Here is a 20,265-nt window from a genome sequence, read left to right as displayed (position 1 = left end):
TATTGTACATCCACATAATAAAATAATTAGCAGGCTTTAAAAATTATATATATATACTGTGATATTGGAAAGATAAATTATAAGGAAATGGTGATATTATAAACATAAAGGAAAACTATGGAATGTATAAAAATTAATCTTCTGTTAGAATTGGGAAGGGGATGGATGACTTTTGTTCCTATTTCCCACAATGACTATTTTTTTCTTAAAGAGAAAAGACTTATATGAGACAAACTATTAAAATACTCTTGAAGGACACAAAAGTAAATTGAACAAACAGAAATAAAAGTCCTGTTATTGGCCGGGCGCGGTGGCTCACGCCTGTAATCCTAGCACTCTGGGAGGCCGAGGCGGGCGGATTGCTCCAGGTCAGGAGTTCGAAACCAGCCTGAGCAAGACCCTGTCTCTACTAAATATAGAAAGAAATTAATTGACCAACTAATATAGACATAGAAAAAATTAGCTGGGCATGGTGGCACATGCCTGTAGTCCCAGCTACTTGGGAGGCTGAGGCAGGAGGATTGCTTGAGCCAGGAGTTTGAGGTTGCTGTGAGCTAGGCTGACGCCACGGCACTCACTCTAGCCTGTGCAACAAAGTGAGACTCTGTCTCAAAAAAAAAAAAAAAAAAAAAAAAAGAAGACTAAGTGTTCTAAAAGAAAACATGATAATATACTTAGTTGGTAGTTGCTTCACAATTGACCATGATACCATGACATAATGGAGATCTGAGCGGCAACGCAGTACAAAACAGATTTAATTACTTTTCATTGAGGGTGCATCTTCGGTCTGTGGGATGACCGTTGTATGACTTTAGACTCTCAGTAAGCTCCGTGTACAATCTGTCAGCCATGGGAAGAGGAATGCCATCCCATACCATGATGAGCACCACCATCACCGCTGTTGGACAGCAGTGGCCAGTACGCTGCCGGACCAAACAAAGAACTTTTTCTTCATCACTGCTTCGTCTTAAAACCTGGAAAAATAGAATGCATTTATCTATGGAAAACAAGTATCCTAAAGTCAAATGCAGTGGATATTCCTTTTAAGGCTCTATATGATTATGTTTTAGGTTTTTTTTAAATTACTATTTCTCAAGGGGTTGAAGCTTATAGGACCTTCCATTGTCTCAATAGTTGCCTCCATGCGACTCATCACAAGAGTATCCTGGCTTACATGACTAACAACAGGGAGAACAGAAATCTGTGGTATGTGATTATTTTTTGTAAATGTAGTACAAAGCACTCGTATTTTATTTTGCTGTTGTTACAGTTTGCACCAAGAGACAACAGAGGGCCCAGTGGAAAACTTAACTAACTGCTGCTGTGCACTTCCACAAATGTCACAACAGGACAAATGTAGATAGATGGAAATATCCAAGAGCTCCCCACATTAAAAATAAACTTGAATAGTGAAATTTGGCCATCTGAGGACAGTTCCGAATTTTTCTTTTAGGTGACCCATTTTACTATATAGAAAAATATACATAGAGTAATATCCCTGCAATTTCTAAGATTTTTCCATGCTATCAGAAGGATACAATATACTCATTTATAAGACTAATGTGGTCCAGCTAACATGGTGAATGCAAAACGCAACAATTAATTTTGAATTTTCATACATTTATCTTACACTGCATCATACCCTTAGGATGAGAAAATGGCTTCAGAACTATATAAAATATTGCCCAGTGGTCCCAGTGTTTACTTTAAAAAATTCTATAGAAAGGTAGTTGCCACATAAAACCATCCAACTCTTGAAAACCCCCTCCATATATCACAAATTTACAGAGCAGAGAGATTGACCACATTAATCAGTACATAATTAGTCCATGATGCAACTGCCCACCCATGTGACCAAAATGGAGCAACCAATAGCATAATCAATATTTTGTTGCTATAATATTACAAAATTTGAGATGAAACTTCTTAAGACGTTAGTTACCCAATATCACTTTCTTCTGTCACTCCAGATGGTTAACAATCATTGCTACCAAGGCATTCCTTGAGTAGAGTTGGCTTTAGGACCTTCCCCCTAAACACAATTATTTATATTAAAATTTTTTCTATATTTATATGTCCTTTTACAGCCAAATAAGAACACATTGCTTGCAAAAACCTCAAATACAAAATGATATATATTGTTTCAAACAGATTATACCAATTAATTTTCAAGTTGTCAAGGTAACAACAAATTTATATTAATCAAGCCTTTGTATTGGTAATGGTAAAATACTTTCTAGTGATGATGTTTTATGTTTTTTTCTGCATTTTCTAAATTTCTTTCAGTGTACAGTGAAAAGTTATGCATAGTGGTTAGGAGCTTTGACTTTAAATTCAGATCTACGTCCATAAGCTGCTTAAGTATTAAATCTGCTGGGTACATCTGCACACACCTATAATCTCAGGAGGCTGAGGTGGGAGGATTGCTAGAGCCCAGGAGCTGTAGACTGCAGTGAGCTAAGATATCGCAACTACACTCCAGCCAGGACAACAGAGCCAGACCCAGTCTCTCAAAACAAAACAAACAAACAAAGAAGCCCTAAAGCAAACAAACAAAAACTCAATCAGAGGTTATGGGGGGTATGTTTTTAAACTGACCAAATCATTCCAAAGTTTATGTGGAAATGCAAAGAATCAAAAAAAGGAACACATCAGACAACTGACTTGTTTGGAAAAAGAAAAAATTAAAAAAAAAAAAAAAAAAAGGAACACAGACAGAGAAAGTGACTTGCAGTGCAAAAAGTATAGCCCTTTCAATAAATGGCACTGTAGCTACCCATATGGATAAAAATCAATCTTGAGTCCTACCTCACATGGCCAATTTGAGTTATACTGTAGATAAACATGTGAAAAATAAAACAATAGTTTTTAGAAGAAAAATATCTCATGGCCTGGAGCAGCAGGTAAATCATGTAAAAACAGATTACCAAATTTGTTAATTGTGAATTAAAAAAAAAGAATTTGGGTTATATTAAAATTAAGAACTTCTGTTCATCAACACATTAACCAGCAGAAGATTATCAATGTATAAAGGCAAGCAAGAGGCCGGGCACTCTGGGAGGCAAGGGTGGGCGAATCGCTCAAGGTCAAGAGTTTGAAACCAGCCTGAGCAAGAGCAAGACCCCGTCTCTACTATAAATAGAAAGAAATTAATTGGTTAACTAATATATAGAGGAAAAAATTAGCCAGGCATAGTGGCACATGCCTGTAGTCCCAGCCACTCGGGAGGCTGATGCAGGATTGCTTGAGCCCAGGAGTTTGAGGTTGCTGTGAGCTAGGCTGAGGCCATGGCACTCACTCTAGCCTGGGCAACAAAGTGAGACTCTGTCTCAAAAAAAAAAAAAGGCAAGCAAGATACCATGAAAAAAAATTTACAATATATATATTTAACAAAATATTCATATCTAAAATATATAAAGAATTTCCACAACAGAAAATTGGCCAAAAAAATTTGAACAGGCACTTCACAAGAGAATATGCAGGTGATAAGTATATGAAAATATGATCCCCAATATTAGACACCTAGCAAAGCAAAACATGATTTAAATGCACTACCCATGTTGGTGGAGAGAAAATCGACTGTTCTGCAAAAGTTACTGTAAATGTCCCAGGAAGCAAATGTAGGTGACAGTATTTTTATATTCTCAGGATATGGATAGAAGATACTCAAAGCCCAAGAAATGTTATTGCTACAGCAGGCAAATCTGGCTTCTAGTTATAGTATATGTATATAGGAAACAGAAAATACAAGTACTTAAACAGCTTTATTTATGAAGGAAGACAGGGTCTCTCTCTGTCACCCTGGGTAGATTGCAGTGGCGTCATCACAGCTCACTGCAACCTCAAACTCCTGGGCAGGAGACTCATATGATCCTCCTGCCTCAGCCTCCGAAGTAGCTGGGACTATAGGTACACGCCACCATGCCCAGCTAATTTCTTCTATTTTTAGTAGAGGTGGGGTCTCTTGCTCAGGCTGGTCTCAAACTCGTGAGCTCAAGCAATCCTCCTGCCTCAGCATCCCAGACTGCTGGGATTACAGGTGTGAGCCACCGCATCTGGCCCTTAAATAGCCTTTTAATTTTCCCACTTCCAAAAGCCAGAGGAGAACATGAAAAGTATACACATTCTTGTTCTGTTTGTGCAAAAATAGTCTCTATTCAAAATGTCAATGAATAGTATGTGGACATTTAATTATTTTTTCACTATATGTATTGACTTCCTTTACTGATGCATAGCCTTCATAATTATTCTATAGTTCTATTTGAAACATAGACAATAATATAAAAAATGGTATTAAAATGGTAAGACACAATTATTATAGACATAATAGTCTTTCTAGAATATTCAAGCAATTCACAGAAAAATCCACTCTACTTTTAAGGATAGTAAAACAGGTGGATACTTACAAATATTAAAGACTGAATAACTTTAATATATACCAACAAGAACCAAATAGAAGTGTGGATTAAAGTTTGAATTAAACATACCCGTAAAGATGTTCTTAAAGAATATGCATGTAAATGTTATCTCAGTAAAGTTGTTAAAAAACAGAAAGATGCAAAAGTGGTAAGAATAAAACTATAAAACATACAAACAGAAGAGTATAAAAGAAAGGACAGTTGAAGGAACATAATAATAGTATTCCTAGATGAGAAAGTTAAAGAGTAAAAGATATTGCATCTAGCCACCAATCCCTTCCCCAATCAATAAAAGTTTAGCTTATTTCTATGTTCATATGGAAAAGTAAATGAGCATCAAGTAAAAAAAATTTTTTTTTCAATTTACAAAAGGGAATTACCCTTCTAAATTTGGTGGAGTTTTAAGTGACAGGGTCTAGCTCTATTGCCAGGGCTAGAATGCAGCGGCATTATCATGGCTCACTGCAACCTCAAACTCCTGGGCTCAAGCGCACCTCCTACCTCAGCCTTCCCAGTAGCTAAGACTACAGGTGCACACCACCACACCTGGCTAATTTTTAAATTTTTTATGGAGATAGGATGTCTCACTATGTTGCCTAGGCTAAAAGTAGTTCCAATGGTGCCTTAGCTGAAAATAAGCTTAAGAAGAAAAACATGTTTCATAATCAAAAACAAACAAACATAAACCCCCCAAAAAACAAAGACAGTGAAAAATGTAAGTCAGTTTAAGATTACTGACAGTTAACATCAACTTCTTGCCCTCTGCCTAAATTGGATCACTGGAGAATAAAATGGGTATCTCACATTAGGAAGATACAAGAAGGTACCCAAGAAGTAGCCTAGGACACCAACTACTCCCTTTATTTGGTGTCGTGGTAATATACAAGGAGGTGCCTGATTTTGGTGCGGAAATAAGTAGCACCATGGTATAGCCCAAAGACAACCAAGGCAGATATTAGGCAGAACCCTGGAACAAAGGAACAAAAAAGGAACATCTTTGAAGATTGGATGAATGTATAAATCCAAGTAAGATGATTTGAACACTTTCGGATACTTCAGCTTGGTTTACACCTTACCCCAAAATTCAGGTCACATCAGACGAGAGTAGTAAATGAAACTTGTATGTATTTCTGTAATGTTTGCATAATTGTATATATGCATTGCCACACTTGTTCTATGCACTAATACAAAATCCCACAGAGGTGAACCCATGAACTGGTGCCTGGTGTGAATCGCTCAGGCATTGGAGCCAAACAGGCAGCCTATCATTTAAACTCTGCTTTCCCTTCTGCCATCACCCCGGGAGGCTTCAGAGGTGAAGTGGTATAAATAGTTAACAGAGCCTGGTGCATCCAAGAAACTGTATGCATCACCCTTTACACCAAAGTCTACTGAAGAACAAGACAACTGGTCTCAGATAAGAGCCAAAGTGACAGCAGACAAAGAAAAAGTAAAAAAATCTGAGCCAAAGGCTAATAATTATGTGGAAGTGTTAATGACCACCTAGCAAGGAAACATTGTAAGAAAAGAATAAGACAGGGTGGAGAGCAAAGGCAAAACAATGTGAGAATGTCTCAGAAAACAGTGCTGCCCAGTTAGATGTTGCTGTTAGACTTTTTGTGTGTGACCATTCAACAGAGAAGCTATAAACCTCTCCTGGAAGAAAAGGAGTCATGTGCAACACAATAAAAAAGTATAGGGCAGAATTCTGCTGTTGAAAAATCTAAGTAAGTCTACATATTAAGACTTTAAGAATGAAATCATGAAATCAATATGTGAAATCAAACAGTACTTGATTTAGGTTAATGTTTAATAAAAAAAAATGCAAAAAGTATACACTATCCAAGAAGAAAAGTAAATGTAGAGAAATGCAATTTATTAGTTGAATGTTCATTAGACTCGTTAGTTCAAAATTATTATTTCCTTCCTGCCTTCCCATATACAAGTACTAAAGTACACTAGTGTCATTCAGACTAATCTACTGGTAAATTCCTAAAAACTATGCAGAGTATAATCTCTATTGTTCATTTAACCTCTACCTAAAGTTCGAGTTTGGGTTGGACAACTTCAGCAGACTCCTGGCTCTAACAATCAAAGTTTCCCAGACTGATGGACACGCTTGAAGCTCTGACTGGAGGGGGCAGGGGGAGCATGGGCAATATATGTAACCTTAACAGTTGTACCCCCCATAATACGCTAAAAAAAAAAAAAAAAAAAGTTTCGCAGACCTTGGAAAATAGCTAATAATGAATACCACAGCAAGAGTACTTCAAGATACCAATTCAAATTCAAGATACTCAATTAATTTTCTTTCCTTTTTTTTTTTTTATTTTTGAAACTGGAGTACAGTGGTGTGTTCGTAGCTCACTGCAACTTCCTGCAAAACTCCTGGGCTCAAGTGTTTCTCTTGCCTCAGCCTTCTGAGTAGCTGAACTATAGGTGCATACCACCATGCCCAAATAATTTTTCTCTTTTTTTGTAGATATGGGGTCTCACCGAGTTGCTCAGGCTGATCTTGAATTCCTGGCCTCAAGCGATCTTCCCACTTAGGCCTGCCAAAGTGCTAGGATTATAGGTGTGAGCCACCATGCCTGGCCCATTGGCCTAGGCAAAGAATTTATAGGCCGGGTGAGGCGCGGTGGCTCACGCCTGTAATCCTAGCTCTCTGGGAGGCCGAGGCGGGCAGATTGCTCGAGGTTAGGAGTTCGAAACCAGCCTGAGCAAGAGTGAGACCCCATCTCTACTATAAATAGAAAGAAATTAATTGGCCAACTAATATATATACAAAAAATTAGCTGGGCATGGTGGCGAATGCCTGTAGTCCCAGCTACTTGGGAGGCTGAGGCAGGAGGATTGCTTGAGCCTGGAGTGTGAGGTTGCTGTGAGCTAGGCTGACGCCATGGCACTCACTCTAGCCTGGGCAACAAAGCGAGACTCTGTCTCAAAAAAAAAAGAATTTATAAACGAGACGCCCAAAGCAATCACAGCAACAACAAAAATAAATAAATGGGACCTGATCAAATTAAAAAGCTTCTGCAATTTTCTAAAATACTCTTATTTAAACTCCATATTCACTTATTCCACACAACTTTATTGAGTGCTGACTATATGCTGGGCATTGCTCTGGTAAAAGCAATGAACAATATGAATATTTTAAATAAGATAACCAGAAAGTTTGCAGATAATAAAGTCTGATTAACATTATGTGAGTACAGTAGCTCACACCTGTAATCCCAATACTTTGGGAAGTTGAGGCAGGAGGACTGCTTGAGGCTAGGAGTTCAAGACCAGCCTGGGCAACATGGCAAGATCCTGTCTCCACAAAATATTAAAAAACAGGCCAGGCGTGGTGGCTCACGCCTGTAATCCTAGCACTCTGGGAGGCCAAGGCGGGCGGATTGCTCGAGGTCAGAAATTCGAAACCAGCCTGAGCAAGAGTGAGACGCCGTCTCTACTATAAATAGAAAGAAATTAATTGGCCAGCTAATATATATAGAACAAATGAGCCGGGCATGGTGTCGTATGCCTGTAGTCCCAGCTACTGGGGAGGCTGAGGCAGAAGGATTGCTTGAGCCCAGGAGTTTGAGGTTGCTGTGAGCTAGGCTGACGCCACGGCACTCACTTTAGCCTGGGCAACAAAGTGAGACTCTGTCTCAAAAAAAAAAAAAAAAAAAAAAGATTACACTTTTGAATTGTCATTAGTAGATATAGAAATTTTCATTAAGTTTCTCAGCAACAGTGCTTTCATTCCTTATCTCTGGGTTATTTGTGCATTTATGAAAAGCGCCAGATAACTATTGTGTATATATCAAGTATATTCTGAGATGTTCTATTATTCTAAAAAACTTATTGCACAAGAGAAAATAAGAAAGCAAGACTCTGTCTCTACAAAAAAGCACTCCCCCCCAAAAAATAAAAAGTAATTTTGGCACACCTAATTCATGGGAAACGTTAAACAAATGCTCTTCTTTGTATCTAATAAATAACCCTTGAAGAGGACTGAAACCTATAGGACTTGTATACACCCCAACTCAGCAACTCTATCAGTGTCATTATTATTACATTAGGAAAGGTTTGAAAGGCAGGATGGAGGAATTATCCAGAATCCCACCAATTAACCCAGCTACTTTGCTCTCTTCTGGATCACTCTCTACAGAGGAAGCCAGTTGGCCTATCACAAGTTATTTTCACTCCTTGCTACTTAAGTAAACAATTCAGAAATACATAACAAATACAACTTAATACATCTGTATCAACCATCAGTGACAGATATTGAGAATCAATCCCTGCCCCTTATTTCAGCAAATGTACAAGGCACTACGTATGAGCAAGATATAAAAGAGCAAAACACAGAACTATACTGTTAAGAAATACATAAGCTGCTGGACGCTGTGGCTCAGGCTTCTAATCCTAGCACTCTGGGAGGCTGAGGTTGGAGGATCGCTTGAGCTCAGGAGTTTGAGGCCAGCCTGAGCAAGAGCGAGATCCCGTCTCCACTAAAACTAGAAAAATTTAGCCGAGTGTGGTAGCATGCACCTGTAGTCCTAGCAACTCGGGAGGCTGAGGCAGGAGGATCGCGTGAGCCCAGGAGTTTGAGGTTGATGTGAGTGTGGCTGTCGCCAAGGCACTCTAGCATGGGTGACAGAATGAGACTCTTGTCTCAAAAAAAAAAAAAAAAAAGTAAAAGCTGCTAAATTGTGGGGTGATTTGTTAAACAGCAACAGATAACCAATACAAATTTTATGAATTCATTCCTCAAAAATACTATTTATAAATCATAAACCAGATAACATACCCTTATTTAAAATACGTCAAAGGCTTATGTTACTCAGGGAATAAAACCGCAACTCCTCACTATGGCCTGCAGAACCATTCCTAATCTGGTTTATGCTTATCTCTTTATCCTTCCCTAGTTCCATTCCCTACCTCCTCCATTTCAATGGATTCTTCTTAGAGTGTTAAAAAAATAAAAGTACCCTCTTCCTTTACCCTAGACCTTTGTACTTGCTGTTTTGTCTGCTTAAGAATGCTATTTGCTGCATTCCTGGGGGTTTTTCCTTTGAATACTTGGCTCCTTTTTGTCACACAGTTCTCAGCTTAAATGTTCCCTCTCCAGAAACACCTTCCCTGAGGACCCATGCTTAATGGGAAAACCCTGGAAAGATTCCCTCTGATGGGGAGATACAAGGTAAGGAGACCATCATTACCAAAGCAATACGATATTAGAATAGTCTATTGGACTAACTAACTGTATTAGAAGATACACAAGAGAAATAAATTAGGAAACAAGAAACATGTAAATTCTATAAGCACAAAACTTTAAAACAGCCCTCAAGGACAAAAGAAGGCATAAGCAAATGGAAAGGCATAATATGTAGGATAGGGAGACTAATACAAAAAAGATGTAAATTTTTCAAATTCTGTATGTAATACGAGTCCAATAAAAATAGGATTTTATTCTTGCAACTAGACAAGGGGATTGTAAACTCATGATATAATAAACAGGGCAGAATAGTCAGAAAATTTCTGAAAAAAGTAAGAAGGAAGAATTAGTCTAACAGATATAGAAATATACTATAAAACTTAAATAATTACAGCAATATGATGCTGATAAAGGAAAAGACATTGATGTAACAATAGAAAATGCACAATTATAAACAAATATATATTAGTAGGAAAAAGATGGACAATTAAAAAAGTGGTGTTGGATAACTAAGTAACCATCTGAAAAAAGTGTAAATAGTTACTAATACTCTAAACCAACATAAGTGTAAAATGGATAAAATATTAAAGTGGAGAAAAAAATGAAATCATTAAAATACTACAAAAAGAAAATGAGAGAATTATTTATAGTGGGAATATTTTTCTAATTAAGATATCTTACCCTAAAGCTATAAGAGAAAAGATGAAAAAAATTGACTACATTTATAAAACAATCTAAATGGTAAAAGTGTAACAAACTGAGAAAATACATTTACAACTATTATCACAAATGGCCAATTTTTTTAGAAAGCTGCTATAAAATCAATCAAAAATAATACAATAGAAAAATGAACAGTCCGTATATTCTTTGCTGCTTTAAAATATTATAAATCACATTTAAAAATGTCATAAGTTACTTTTTCAAAGGGGGGAATAAAATATGAAAATAAAAATAAAGATCACCCAGGCTACTGTTTGGACATATCTTCAAAGTCTCTTACACATATAGATTGACTTAAATGAATGGTGTTTTGTGAAAATTAAGTAGTAAACATCATTGCTCAGTTGACACAGTGTGAAAAAAATCAGTGCATAGCAGGACGAGAAGTTGATCCATGAACTGAGGAAGTAATAGTTCACAATCACCAAACCCTACCCCACTCTAGCATTCACACCTTTTAAAAACCTTAGGTAAAGTTTTAGACTCTAGGGGGAACAAAACCGAGTATTTTAAGAAATTTCATTTAGTTCTTAAGAGGCAAGGTGACCCCAGCTAACATTTGTGTTATAAGAAGTTAAAGTAATGAACCTGATGTCAGCAAATCAAGTGTCAAAATGTGTGTGTAATGGCTGACATCTCTGGGCCACACTACCTTCACATCTGTAAATTGAAATGATTAATAGATCCTAATTTACTTTTGTATTCACAGTATCTAGCCCAGGGCATGGCAATAGAAAGTACTCAATAAGCATGAGTTCCTTCACTTATCTTTCGCATTTTGAAAATTTTTTTTCTCCAAAATTCACTCAGATTATAACAAAGTGAAGGCAGATATCTTAGTTAGGACTCACTTCCATTGCAAAATAACATGGTTTAAACAAGTTAATAAAAGAAAACTCATAAAACATTTCTCTCTCAGGTTAAAGAAATCAAGATTTAAGAAGGCCTGGGGATAGTATAACAGCTCCGTTGGTATCAACGGGGACTGGGGTTCCTGTATGTCTTCCCACTATTCTGCATGTCTTCCACTGTCAGGTCAATTCATGATTCCAGAAGGCTGTTGTAACTCAAGCCTTTAAATCCATGATACATAAATGTTGAGTGAAAGGAGGCACACACAAAAGAGTACATAATAAAGGATTCTAATTGTATGAAGCTCAAAAAAGAAGCAAAACTGGTTACCTTTAAAGGGAGGTATTGATTGGAAAAGGGGCTCCAAAGGAAGCTTTTTGGGGTGCTAGAATGGTTGATTTGTAATCAAAGGTAGCTATTATTGTCATTATTATTATTACCACAATCACCATCATCATTAACAGATTATAGAATAGGGACCTCAGAAAATTCTATGGTAAGGAAATCCAAATAAACTGGTTAATATCTTTGCAGATGTGAGTACCCTACTGAAAAGACACATTTGGCTATGAATGTGGTTTTTAGTTTGAGAACTTCCTAGAGAAGGTGAATCCAGTTCTTTTAAATTATGCATTTGTGGAAAAATCAAAGTAGTCATAGGAATGATTTTGAGAGTATGTTGTAGATGTGGTTTTGTTTTTAGTACCATGATCAGTACAATGATCTGCATTACGGTGGTTCTCTGGATACTGAATTGGAAAGACTTTCAAAATACAATTACTGATTAAAGTAAGATATAAAGCAGTGTGTATAATTCAGTACCATCTCTTTATGCTATCTGATTATGAATGTATTGAACTATCTCTAAAAATACACAAGAAACTGGTAAAAGTAGTAACTTTGGGGGAAAAAAGAAGACCATCGTGTAACAACTAGGCAGGGCTCTTTCCCTTCCATTATTTAACATAAAAACCACATCCAGGAGTGGGGAACCTACAGCCTTGGGGCCACATGTGGCCTTCTGACCGAATCCAAATTTTACAGAACAAATCCTTAAAATAGCTTCCTTGTTTTATCCCTGTGGGTGTGCCTATTTTTCTAGTCCATATTTTCATGGAACAAAAAATGTATTCATTTTACATGGAGAATAAATCCATTCTTGAAAATGTATAAATGAGAAATACTTACCCACTTAGCTATTGGACACCCATGAGAGCTTTTGCCTTCTTTCCCAGTATACACTACTATCTCTATCCTTATTGCATTTCCTTTTTGACCATACCTGAGTATAAAACACAGGAGAATGTACTAATGAATTGCAATCTACACTTGAAACCTTGAACTTTTATCTTAATATGTATAATATATGGATGAACAGAAGTTCAAAAATCCAACACATCTCATAATTTATTTTTGTAAACAATTCACATTTGCGCAGCAGATGTTTTTATTTATCAGTACTGTTTATTTATCCTTAAAGATCGCTCTTTTAAAAAAGTCTACTCCAAGACAAGCAATGGGAATGTAGAGTGTGCAGTGTTGAGGGGGGTAATTTGACCTATTTCTACTATTATACAATAATGTAAAAATAAGTATTTCTGAATTTATTAAAGACAATTATCCTTGCCTTGTGAGTGCCCACTTATGTGCCCAACAGCTTACATGATGAGGGAAAAAGCAGGGACACCAGGACACCCCTCTTTTCCCTAAGAAACATCCAACTCATGCTGCTCAAAATTTTCTATTCACCTGATGCTTGATACCAGAGATAATTTATCTGCATTGAGTCTGATCCACAATAAAATTGATTTTAACAGGGAAGCATATTTCCTCACCTATTCTCCATGATTTCCCTGACAGCAGCAACACTTGGTCCTGCCCCAAGGTGTGTATAATATGGGCCTTTGTCTTTTTGTATAGCTCGAGCTGTGGAAGGAATAAGATTATTAGACCCAAAGTTTTACAGATTTGCATAGGGGCAAGGAGGAGCTACTTTTACTTTTTCCCCTCAATTCAGAACCATGAATCTTGACAAGGTTTTAATAATTAAAGTCAAGGACAATATGCCATAGAATTTAACTTGTTAATGTTCTACTCTTCCTGCTCCTAATTCTTTCTTCCTCTCAGAATCAGAGGGAAAAGAATAGTTTAAGATGTGGGTCATATTTATACTCCCATCTCCTGCTTTAAAAAAAATCTGGAATAATTGAAGTGTAAAATTAAAAGTTATCCAAGAGTAATAATTTTTAAAAGCCTGGCCTAAGACTCCTATTAAAATCGAGCCAAGCAATTTTACTGCTAAGAATTTATTATACTATACACTAGTGCAATTATGTATTTATAAAGTAAATGTACAAAAGAATGTTCCTTGTTAATGAATATTTTTAACAGATGTTAAGATATAGGTCAAGTAACCTATTATCGATAACATATATCAATATGTATAGGTTAAATAAATTATGGGATACTTATATAGTGGACTACAATAAAACTATTGAAACAGTTCTTACAAACATTGCAAAATCTACGATTTCATGAATTTAAAAAACCAAGTGGCAAAAATAGCATGTTCTAAAAGTCCTAAATTTTGTAAACAGGGAAACAAAATTAAAATCAGTAATAATGTTAATTCCTATAGAAAACTGTATAACAGGAATTTTTATTTTCAGAGAATGGGGATTATGTGAAGACATTTCCATGTTTCTGTACCCTTTGAATTTTTTTTTTTTTCCTTTTTGAAACAGAGACTTGCTCTGTCACCTGGCTAGAGTGCAGTGTCATCATCACAGCTCACTGCAACCTCAAACTCTTGAGCCCAAGCGATTCTCTTGCCTCAACCTCCTGGGTTGAGAGCTGGGGCTCAGGCACGTACTGCCATGCCCAGCTAATTTTTCTATGTTTTGTAGAAGCTGAGGTCTCACTCTTGCTCAGAGATAGTCTTGAATTTCTTGCCTCAAGCAACCCTCTAGCCTCGGCCTACCAAAGTGTTAGGAATTATAGGTGTGAGCTACTGCACCCAGCCCTGTTTGAATTTGAGAGCATAAATTATACATTTATTGGGAAAACATTATTTTTAACTTGGCCTCTTAGCATCATGTATAACAAGAATGACTTCCTAGCACTCTGGGAGGCCAAGGCGGGCGGATTGCTCGAGGTCAGGAGTTCGAAACCAGCCTGAGCAAGAGCGAAACCCCGTCTCTACTAGAAATAGAAAGAAATTAATTGGCCAACTAATATATAGAGAAAAAATTAGCTGGGCATGGTGGTGCATGCCTGTAGTCCCAGCTACTAGGGAGGCTGAGGTAAAAGGATTGCTTGAGCCCAGGAGTTTGAGGTTGCTGTGAGCTAGGCTGACGCCACGGCACTCACTCTAGCCTAGGCAACAAAGTGAGACTCTATCTCAAAAAAAAAAAAAAAGTCATTATTTAATAATTCTCATCGGACATCAAATAGAAAGAAGACTTACTTCTGTGGCTTATTAAGCAAGATACACTGAATAGATTTTTAACTTACTATTGGTGATTAGAGCAGCGGTTCTGAGCCAGGGGTAATTTTGCTGCTAAGAAGACATTTGGCAATATCTGGAGACATTTTTGTTGTGAAACTCAGCAGATATTGTATGTGTACTACTATCTAGTGGATAGAGGTCAGGGATGCTGCTAAACATCCAAAAATGCACAGAATAACCCCCCTACAACAAAGAACTTTTAGGTACAAAATGCCAATAATGCTAAGTTCGAGGAACCCTGATCTGGAGATCAATTTACTCTATTTTGCTAGAACATAATATCACCATGGAAATTCTTTACCCTCAGATATGATGGTCTTACTTGAAATGATTTCTGGATCTTAAAGTTACCTTTCTTACACAATAAGCACAGTAAACTCACATGTAATGATTAATGAAAGACATGTTAGTGACAGTGTATGAAACAGTTCTGAGTCCACTGCAGGTACTCAGTCAACTTTGAATGCCTGGCTGTCTCTACTTTTATAAACTGTGAGTAGTTATTTTGTACAAAGAAAGGATCTCGGGCCAGGTGTGGTGGCTCAGGCCTGTAATCCTAGCACTCTAGGAGGCCGAGGCGGGCGGATCATTTGAGCTCAGGAGTTTAGACCAGCCTAAGCAAGAGCAAGACCCCGTCTCTACTAAAAAAAATAGAAAGAAATTAGCTGGATGACCAAATAAATAAATAAATAAATTTTACACACACACACACACACACACACACACACACACACACACACACACACACATATATAAATTAGCCAGGCATGGTGGCACATGCCTGTAGTCCCAGCTACTTGGGTGGCTGTGAGGCAGGAGGATTGCTTGAGCCCAGTTTGAGGTTGCTGTGAGCTAGGCTGACGCCACAGCACTCTAGCCCAGGCAACAGAGCAAGACTCTGTCTCAAAAAAATAAATAAAAAATAAAGAAAGGATCTTGAAACTAGACAAGCATCCTTTTAGAACCATGCACACAGTAAAACTAGACTAGCTCAGGTATATAAACTTTATTGGTACTTGCATGTGGGATTATAGGCCTTTTATCTAACTGTAATGATATTCAGAAAAGTGTTTTCCCTTTTATACTTCAGATCTTTGAAGCAACAGAAGGTGAAAGTTATATAGGCTCTGGAGTTGAGACGGCTACATGTCTCTGAATCCTAATTCACTTACTAGCTGTTAAGTTTTCTGTGCCTCAGTTTTCTCATTTGTGAAACAGGGATAAAAAGCCCTCCCTTTGTAGAGTTGCTGTGAATATAACAAGTCAAGGCTTAGCAGAGTATCAGACTTGTGACTTGTAGTAAGAGCTCTAGAATAGGAGCCATTATCATTTTCCACTCTTGTCTCGTTGTTCCAAGAACCTCTTATTCTCCCAATTCAACTCCACTCAGACAGCACTGTCACCCATTCCAGATTATGAGATTCTTCTCAGGAGAGCCTATCCTTGGTGACTGGCACATGGTAGTTTGTCAAAAACCGTGTGTTGAATAATGAGCAGAGAAATGGAAGGATATTATTTCAGGATATCAAGTGTACTCTGAATAATCCAGAACTAAAAGGCATCACTGCATTACACTATTTTTTCCTACTATGCTTAAAAAATATCAAAATGAATACTTATCCTTCCAATAATCAACACAGGAATCAACTTAAGCTTTCACATATTTCAAATACTGAGTAAATTTCTCAAAAGTCTTGCCTGAGAATCTTTACCCCAGCAAGATTTTCTCAGTGCTTTTAACACACCGATAAAACAAAGTGTTAGTTTCTGAATGTTCTTTCAATGACTCCTAAGGCACAAAAATGTATAAATACATTAGTTAGAAATAAGTTCATTAACTCAGCTATTAGCATAAATTGCTTTTTTTAAAATAGGAAATCAATATTTATTGGACAAATTTGTTAAAATTCAAAAAGATTTATGAACTCTTCAAGTGACCAAGATTATGGAATTTCTTTAGATATGAGTGCACCCTTTATGTTGCATAGAGCACGAAAGCACAAGACACTGAAAAAGATATAAGCCAGTTTCAGTTCTAGACCAGGATGGCAATTGCCATCTATACTTTCTAAAGTTATTTGTTTAAGTTGTATCCACATTTTACATTCTCTGTATGGAATCTATCTCACACACATAAAAACGTTAATGAAAGTCTAGTAGGTTGAAATTCTTTTTAATACGGGAAGAATAAACAAACTGTAATGAAGTAATAAGGGAATTCATTCTTAGGCTATGCACAACAAACAAGAGACATTTTGCCGTGAGAGAAATTAGTATATTTTCCACTTGAGAAATTTACCTTTGTTTTCCAAATTATGAGTTGAATTTTCCATTTTTTTTTTCTGGGCAGAATGAATAAAGATCACACAGAAAAATGGTTATAGAATTACTAAGTCTATCTTAGCTAGAACAGGAATGGGGCAAAAATACCACACAAGCTTCTGTCATGACTTGAGGCAGTTTATGAGGGTGAAAGAACACATCCACACAAGTACTTACCAGGACATTTACAGGTGGGTAGTTCAGAATCTTTAGTTATAGACACCAGGTTTTTTGTTGGGTTAGTAAAGAAGTTCATGGCATAATCATTAAAACTTTTCTGTGTGCTGTCTACTGGGGAAAATTCTGATCCGACAATGCTAGATGAACAGACTTCCTCTTCACTTTTGGTAGAAACCACTGTAATTCCACCTGAACACACTACATTTACATTCCTGAGAATTTGTGCTGGGTCCGGTAAGGGTGTCTCTTGAGAGATACCTGGCAATGTTGGCAGTCTCTGATGCATGAGTTGCTCCTTAACATCTTGTTGCAACTGTATTTGGTCATCACCAGCCATCCCATTAACACACTGGCTAGGTGGAGAGGAGGGCTGGGTCGAAGGGTGAGCTTTCTGATTGACATTCACTGTTGACTGTTCCTGAGAATTATAAGCTTTATCTGTAAACGCCTGCCCATTGGATTCCATTTTAAAATGAATTAAGGTAAGAGAATCCAGTGGTTCAACCTTCACCATTTTTTCCTGTGCTAATTCTGTATACCTCTCAAATTTTATCTGAGTTATTGGAGGAAAGAATTTTTTGTCTTGTATGGTTGAACTTTTTGGAGCCAGTGGTTTGCACATTGTGGTTATGGGTGGAATTTCTCCCAAAAGGGGAGGAAAAACAGGTGAATAAAATTGCCCATATCTTTGAAATCTGGATCCTATCCAAATGTCATGTAACTGACGATACTGATAAGACTTTTTCTGGTTTTGCTGATGCTTTTCTTGACAACTTACAACTATAGGCTTCTTTTTCCGCCGATCTCTTGATGGGGTGGATTTTGTCTTTTTCTGGGTTGTATTCTTTTGCTTTGTTAATGATGAGCCATTATTTTGTACACTTGAAGGTGGTTTATGTTGTATTAAGCCCTTTTCCTGACTATATTTTTGCTGTGCATGGTTATTACTTTCAAGTTTTTTGCCCTCTGGATTTGTATTAGTAGATTTAATTATTGAAGCAAGTTGTGTTAGTTGTGTTGCAACATCTTCCTCAATTTGAGTATGGGCTGCATCCTGACACAATGCATCTGAGTCCAAATTTTTACTTTTGTCCAGTAACTCATTACAATACCCCAATTTATTACTTCTTGGTGGGGACTGATGCAAAATCTTGGAACAACTGTCAAAAGTAATCCTACCTTTAGCAATATTTTTACTGGTGTCAGTCTTGGATGAATTTGTTTTTGGTATAAGAGGTATTGAATTTGTGACTTTTGAATATTCATGTGATGTTGTGGATGCTTGGTTAGTAGCTGAGCTGATATGTGAGTTGGAAAGAGTATTTTGGCCATTGAATACCACTATGTTGCAGGAACTTTGCTTTTCCAAAGATGGACAGTGATGAAGGTTTGGTGGCTCTCCCTGTATGTTTGGGTCTTGAAGGTCTTTTCCAACATCACAGAAAGCTGTATGGCTGCTATTAAGCAATCGAGGTGTTCTCAGCTCTGAGCTTTCATCTTTCTCTGACTTTGATGGTGAGGAATTCTCTGATGGGGCTTTTGAGAGTTGAGTCAGGGCCTCTATGGCTACCACTTGGTCCAGTGTTAATCTCCTATCTTTCATTAAGGATAAAATTCCTGCTTGAACTGGGGACCCATCTTTTGGTTCTTTACTTGGCATATTGTCAGGAGTTTTTGGTTGATCGCCTTCATTGTGTGTACTAGTGTGACTGTTTTTATGGACGTTTGAAGAATCTGGATTAGAATTACAGATAAAGCCAGGCTTCTGGAAGACTAACACATTACTCCTCCCCTTGAGATGATCACAGCTCTCACTAGTAGCAATAGAGCTCATGGCATTGTTATGGTTTGCAGTGTCTTTTAGTAATTTATAGGAATTGTTGTCAAATGCCTTGCCCAATTCTTCAATACTGAATTTTTTAAATGACACATTTGTTTCAGTTGGTAAATAGTGTACATTTTTAATGCCATTTCTTACAGTTTGTATAAACAATTGTGGAGGTTTGTTTTGTTTCTTGTCAATTTCAGAGTTTTCTGATTTTTCAGCTTCTGTCACATTAGCACCAAAATCTCCTTTGACATGATCAATTAAGTGTGATTTCTTGTTTTGCGTCCACTTTTCCACTTCAATACCTGTCATGCTTTCTTCATTTTTAGCTACATTTTCAAGGGGTTTTGGGTTCAATTCCAATCTTTGTTCTTCCCCATGACCACATTTACTGTAGTCCATGGATTCTGACTTGGGGCCATTTACTGGTTTGTGGTCAAAATCTGCCTGTAAAATAAATATAGAAATTACTCATAGCATCTACCTAAATATCTAAATAAGAGCTGTAAGAACTTCAAAATATAATAGCAACTAAAGATGAAACCCTGCTGGATACACCCTAAGAGTATTATTTTTGCTTTTTACGTGCTTAGAGAAGTCATAAAATACCAAAAAGGGAGGTCTAGGGAAAGAAAGAACTAGAATCGATCATAATCTCATTCCAGTTAATATTTGGTTGAGTTGATTTGTTTTTCCAAGTAAATTTTTCAACTATTCTAAAATTGCTACTATTCACTGGGACTATCCATCATTTTAATGCAAATTGTATTCAAGAAGAACATACACACAGTAAAGTGTAAAACTCATATAGCTTATTGAACTTTCACAAAATGAACATATATGTAACCAAATCCCAAACATGAACTCCTCTGTCTTGTCATCACTCAGCCCCCAAAAGGTAACCATTGTCTTGATATCTAACATCATAAATTTCTCTTGCTTGTTTTTAAACTTCACATAACTGACAGGTTTTTATTCAAAAATATGAGATATATCCATGCTGTTAATTATACTTGTAGTCCATTGACTATCATTGCTGTATATGACAATGTAGTCATCTATTCTACTGGAGATGTACATCTGGATTATTTTTAGGTTTTGGCTGTTTAAAGTATATTATAACAGGCCGGGCGCCATGGCTCACGCCTGTAATCCTAATTCTCAGGGAGACCGAGGCAGGCAAATTGCTCAAGGTCAGGAGTTCAAAACCAATCTGAGCAAGAGCAAGACCCCG

The 20,265-nt window shown here is 37.0% G+C and overlaps 1 protein-coding gene across 5 annotated transcripts in view; it reads right to left on the bottom strand.

Annotated features, from left to right (window-relative positions):
• Positions 1–20,265, bottom strand: part of TET1 (tet methylcytosine dioxygenase 1) — a 134,270-nt gene that overhangs the window by 32,897 nt on the left and 81,108 nt on the right. For all 5 annotated transcript variants that reach the window (XM_012762670.3, XM_012762673.3, XM_012762675.3 and 2 more), the window contains 4 exons: positions 17,201–19,478; positions 13,029–13,119; positions 12,382–12,475; positions 763–974 (listed from right to left, as the gene is read on the bottom strand). In XM_012762670.3, the coding sequence (XP_012618124.2) occupies positions 763–974; positions 12,382–12,475; positions 13,029–13,119; positions 17,201–19,478 (2,675 nt within the window). The remainder of the gene's footprint in view (positions 1–762; positions 975–12,381; positions 12,476–13,028; positions 13,120–17,200; positions 19,479–20,265) is intronic.

Source organism: Microcebus murinus, chromosome 14 (genome assembly GCF_040939455.1).
Source record: "Microcebus murinus isolate Inina chromosome 14, M.murinus_Inina_mat1.0, whole genome shotgun sequence".
Taxonomy (NCBI): Eukaryota; Metazoa; Chordata; class Mammalia; order Primates; family Cheirogaleidae; genus Microcebus; species Microcebus murinus.
This window is presented reverse-complemented; position numbering and strand designations above follow the sequence as displayed.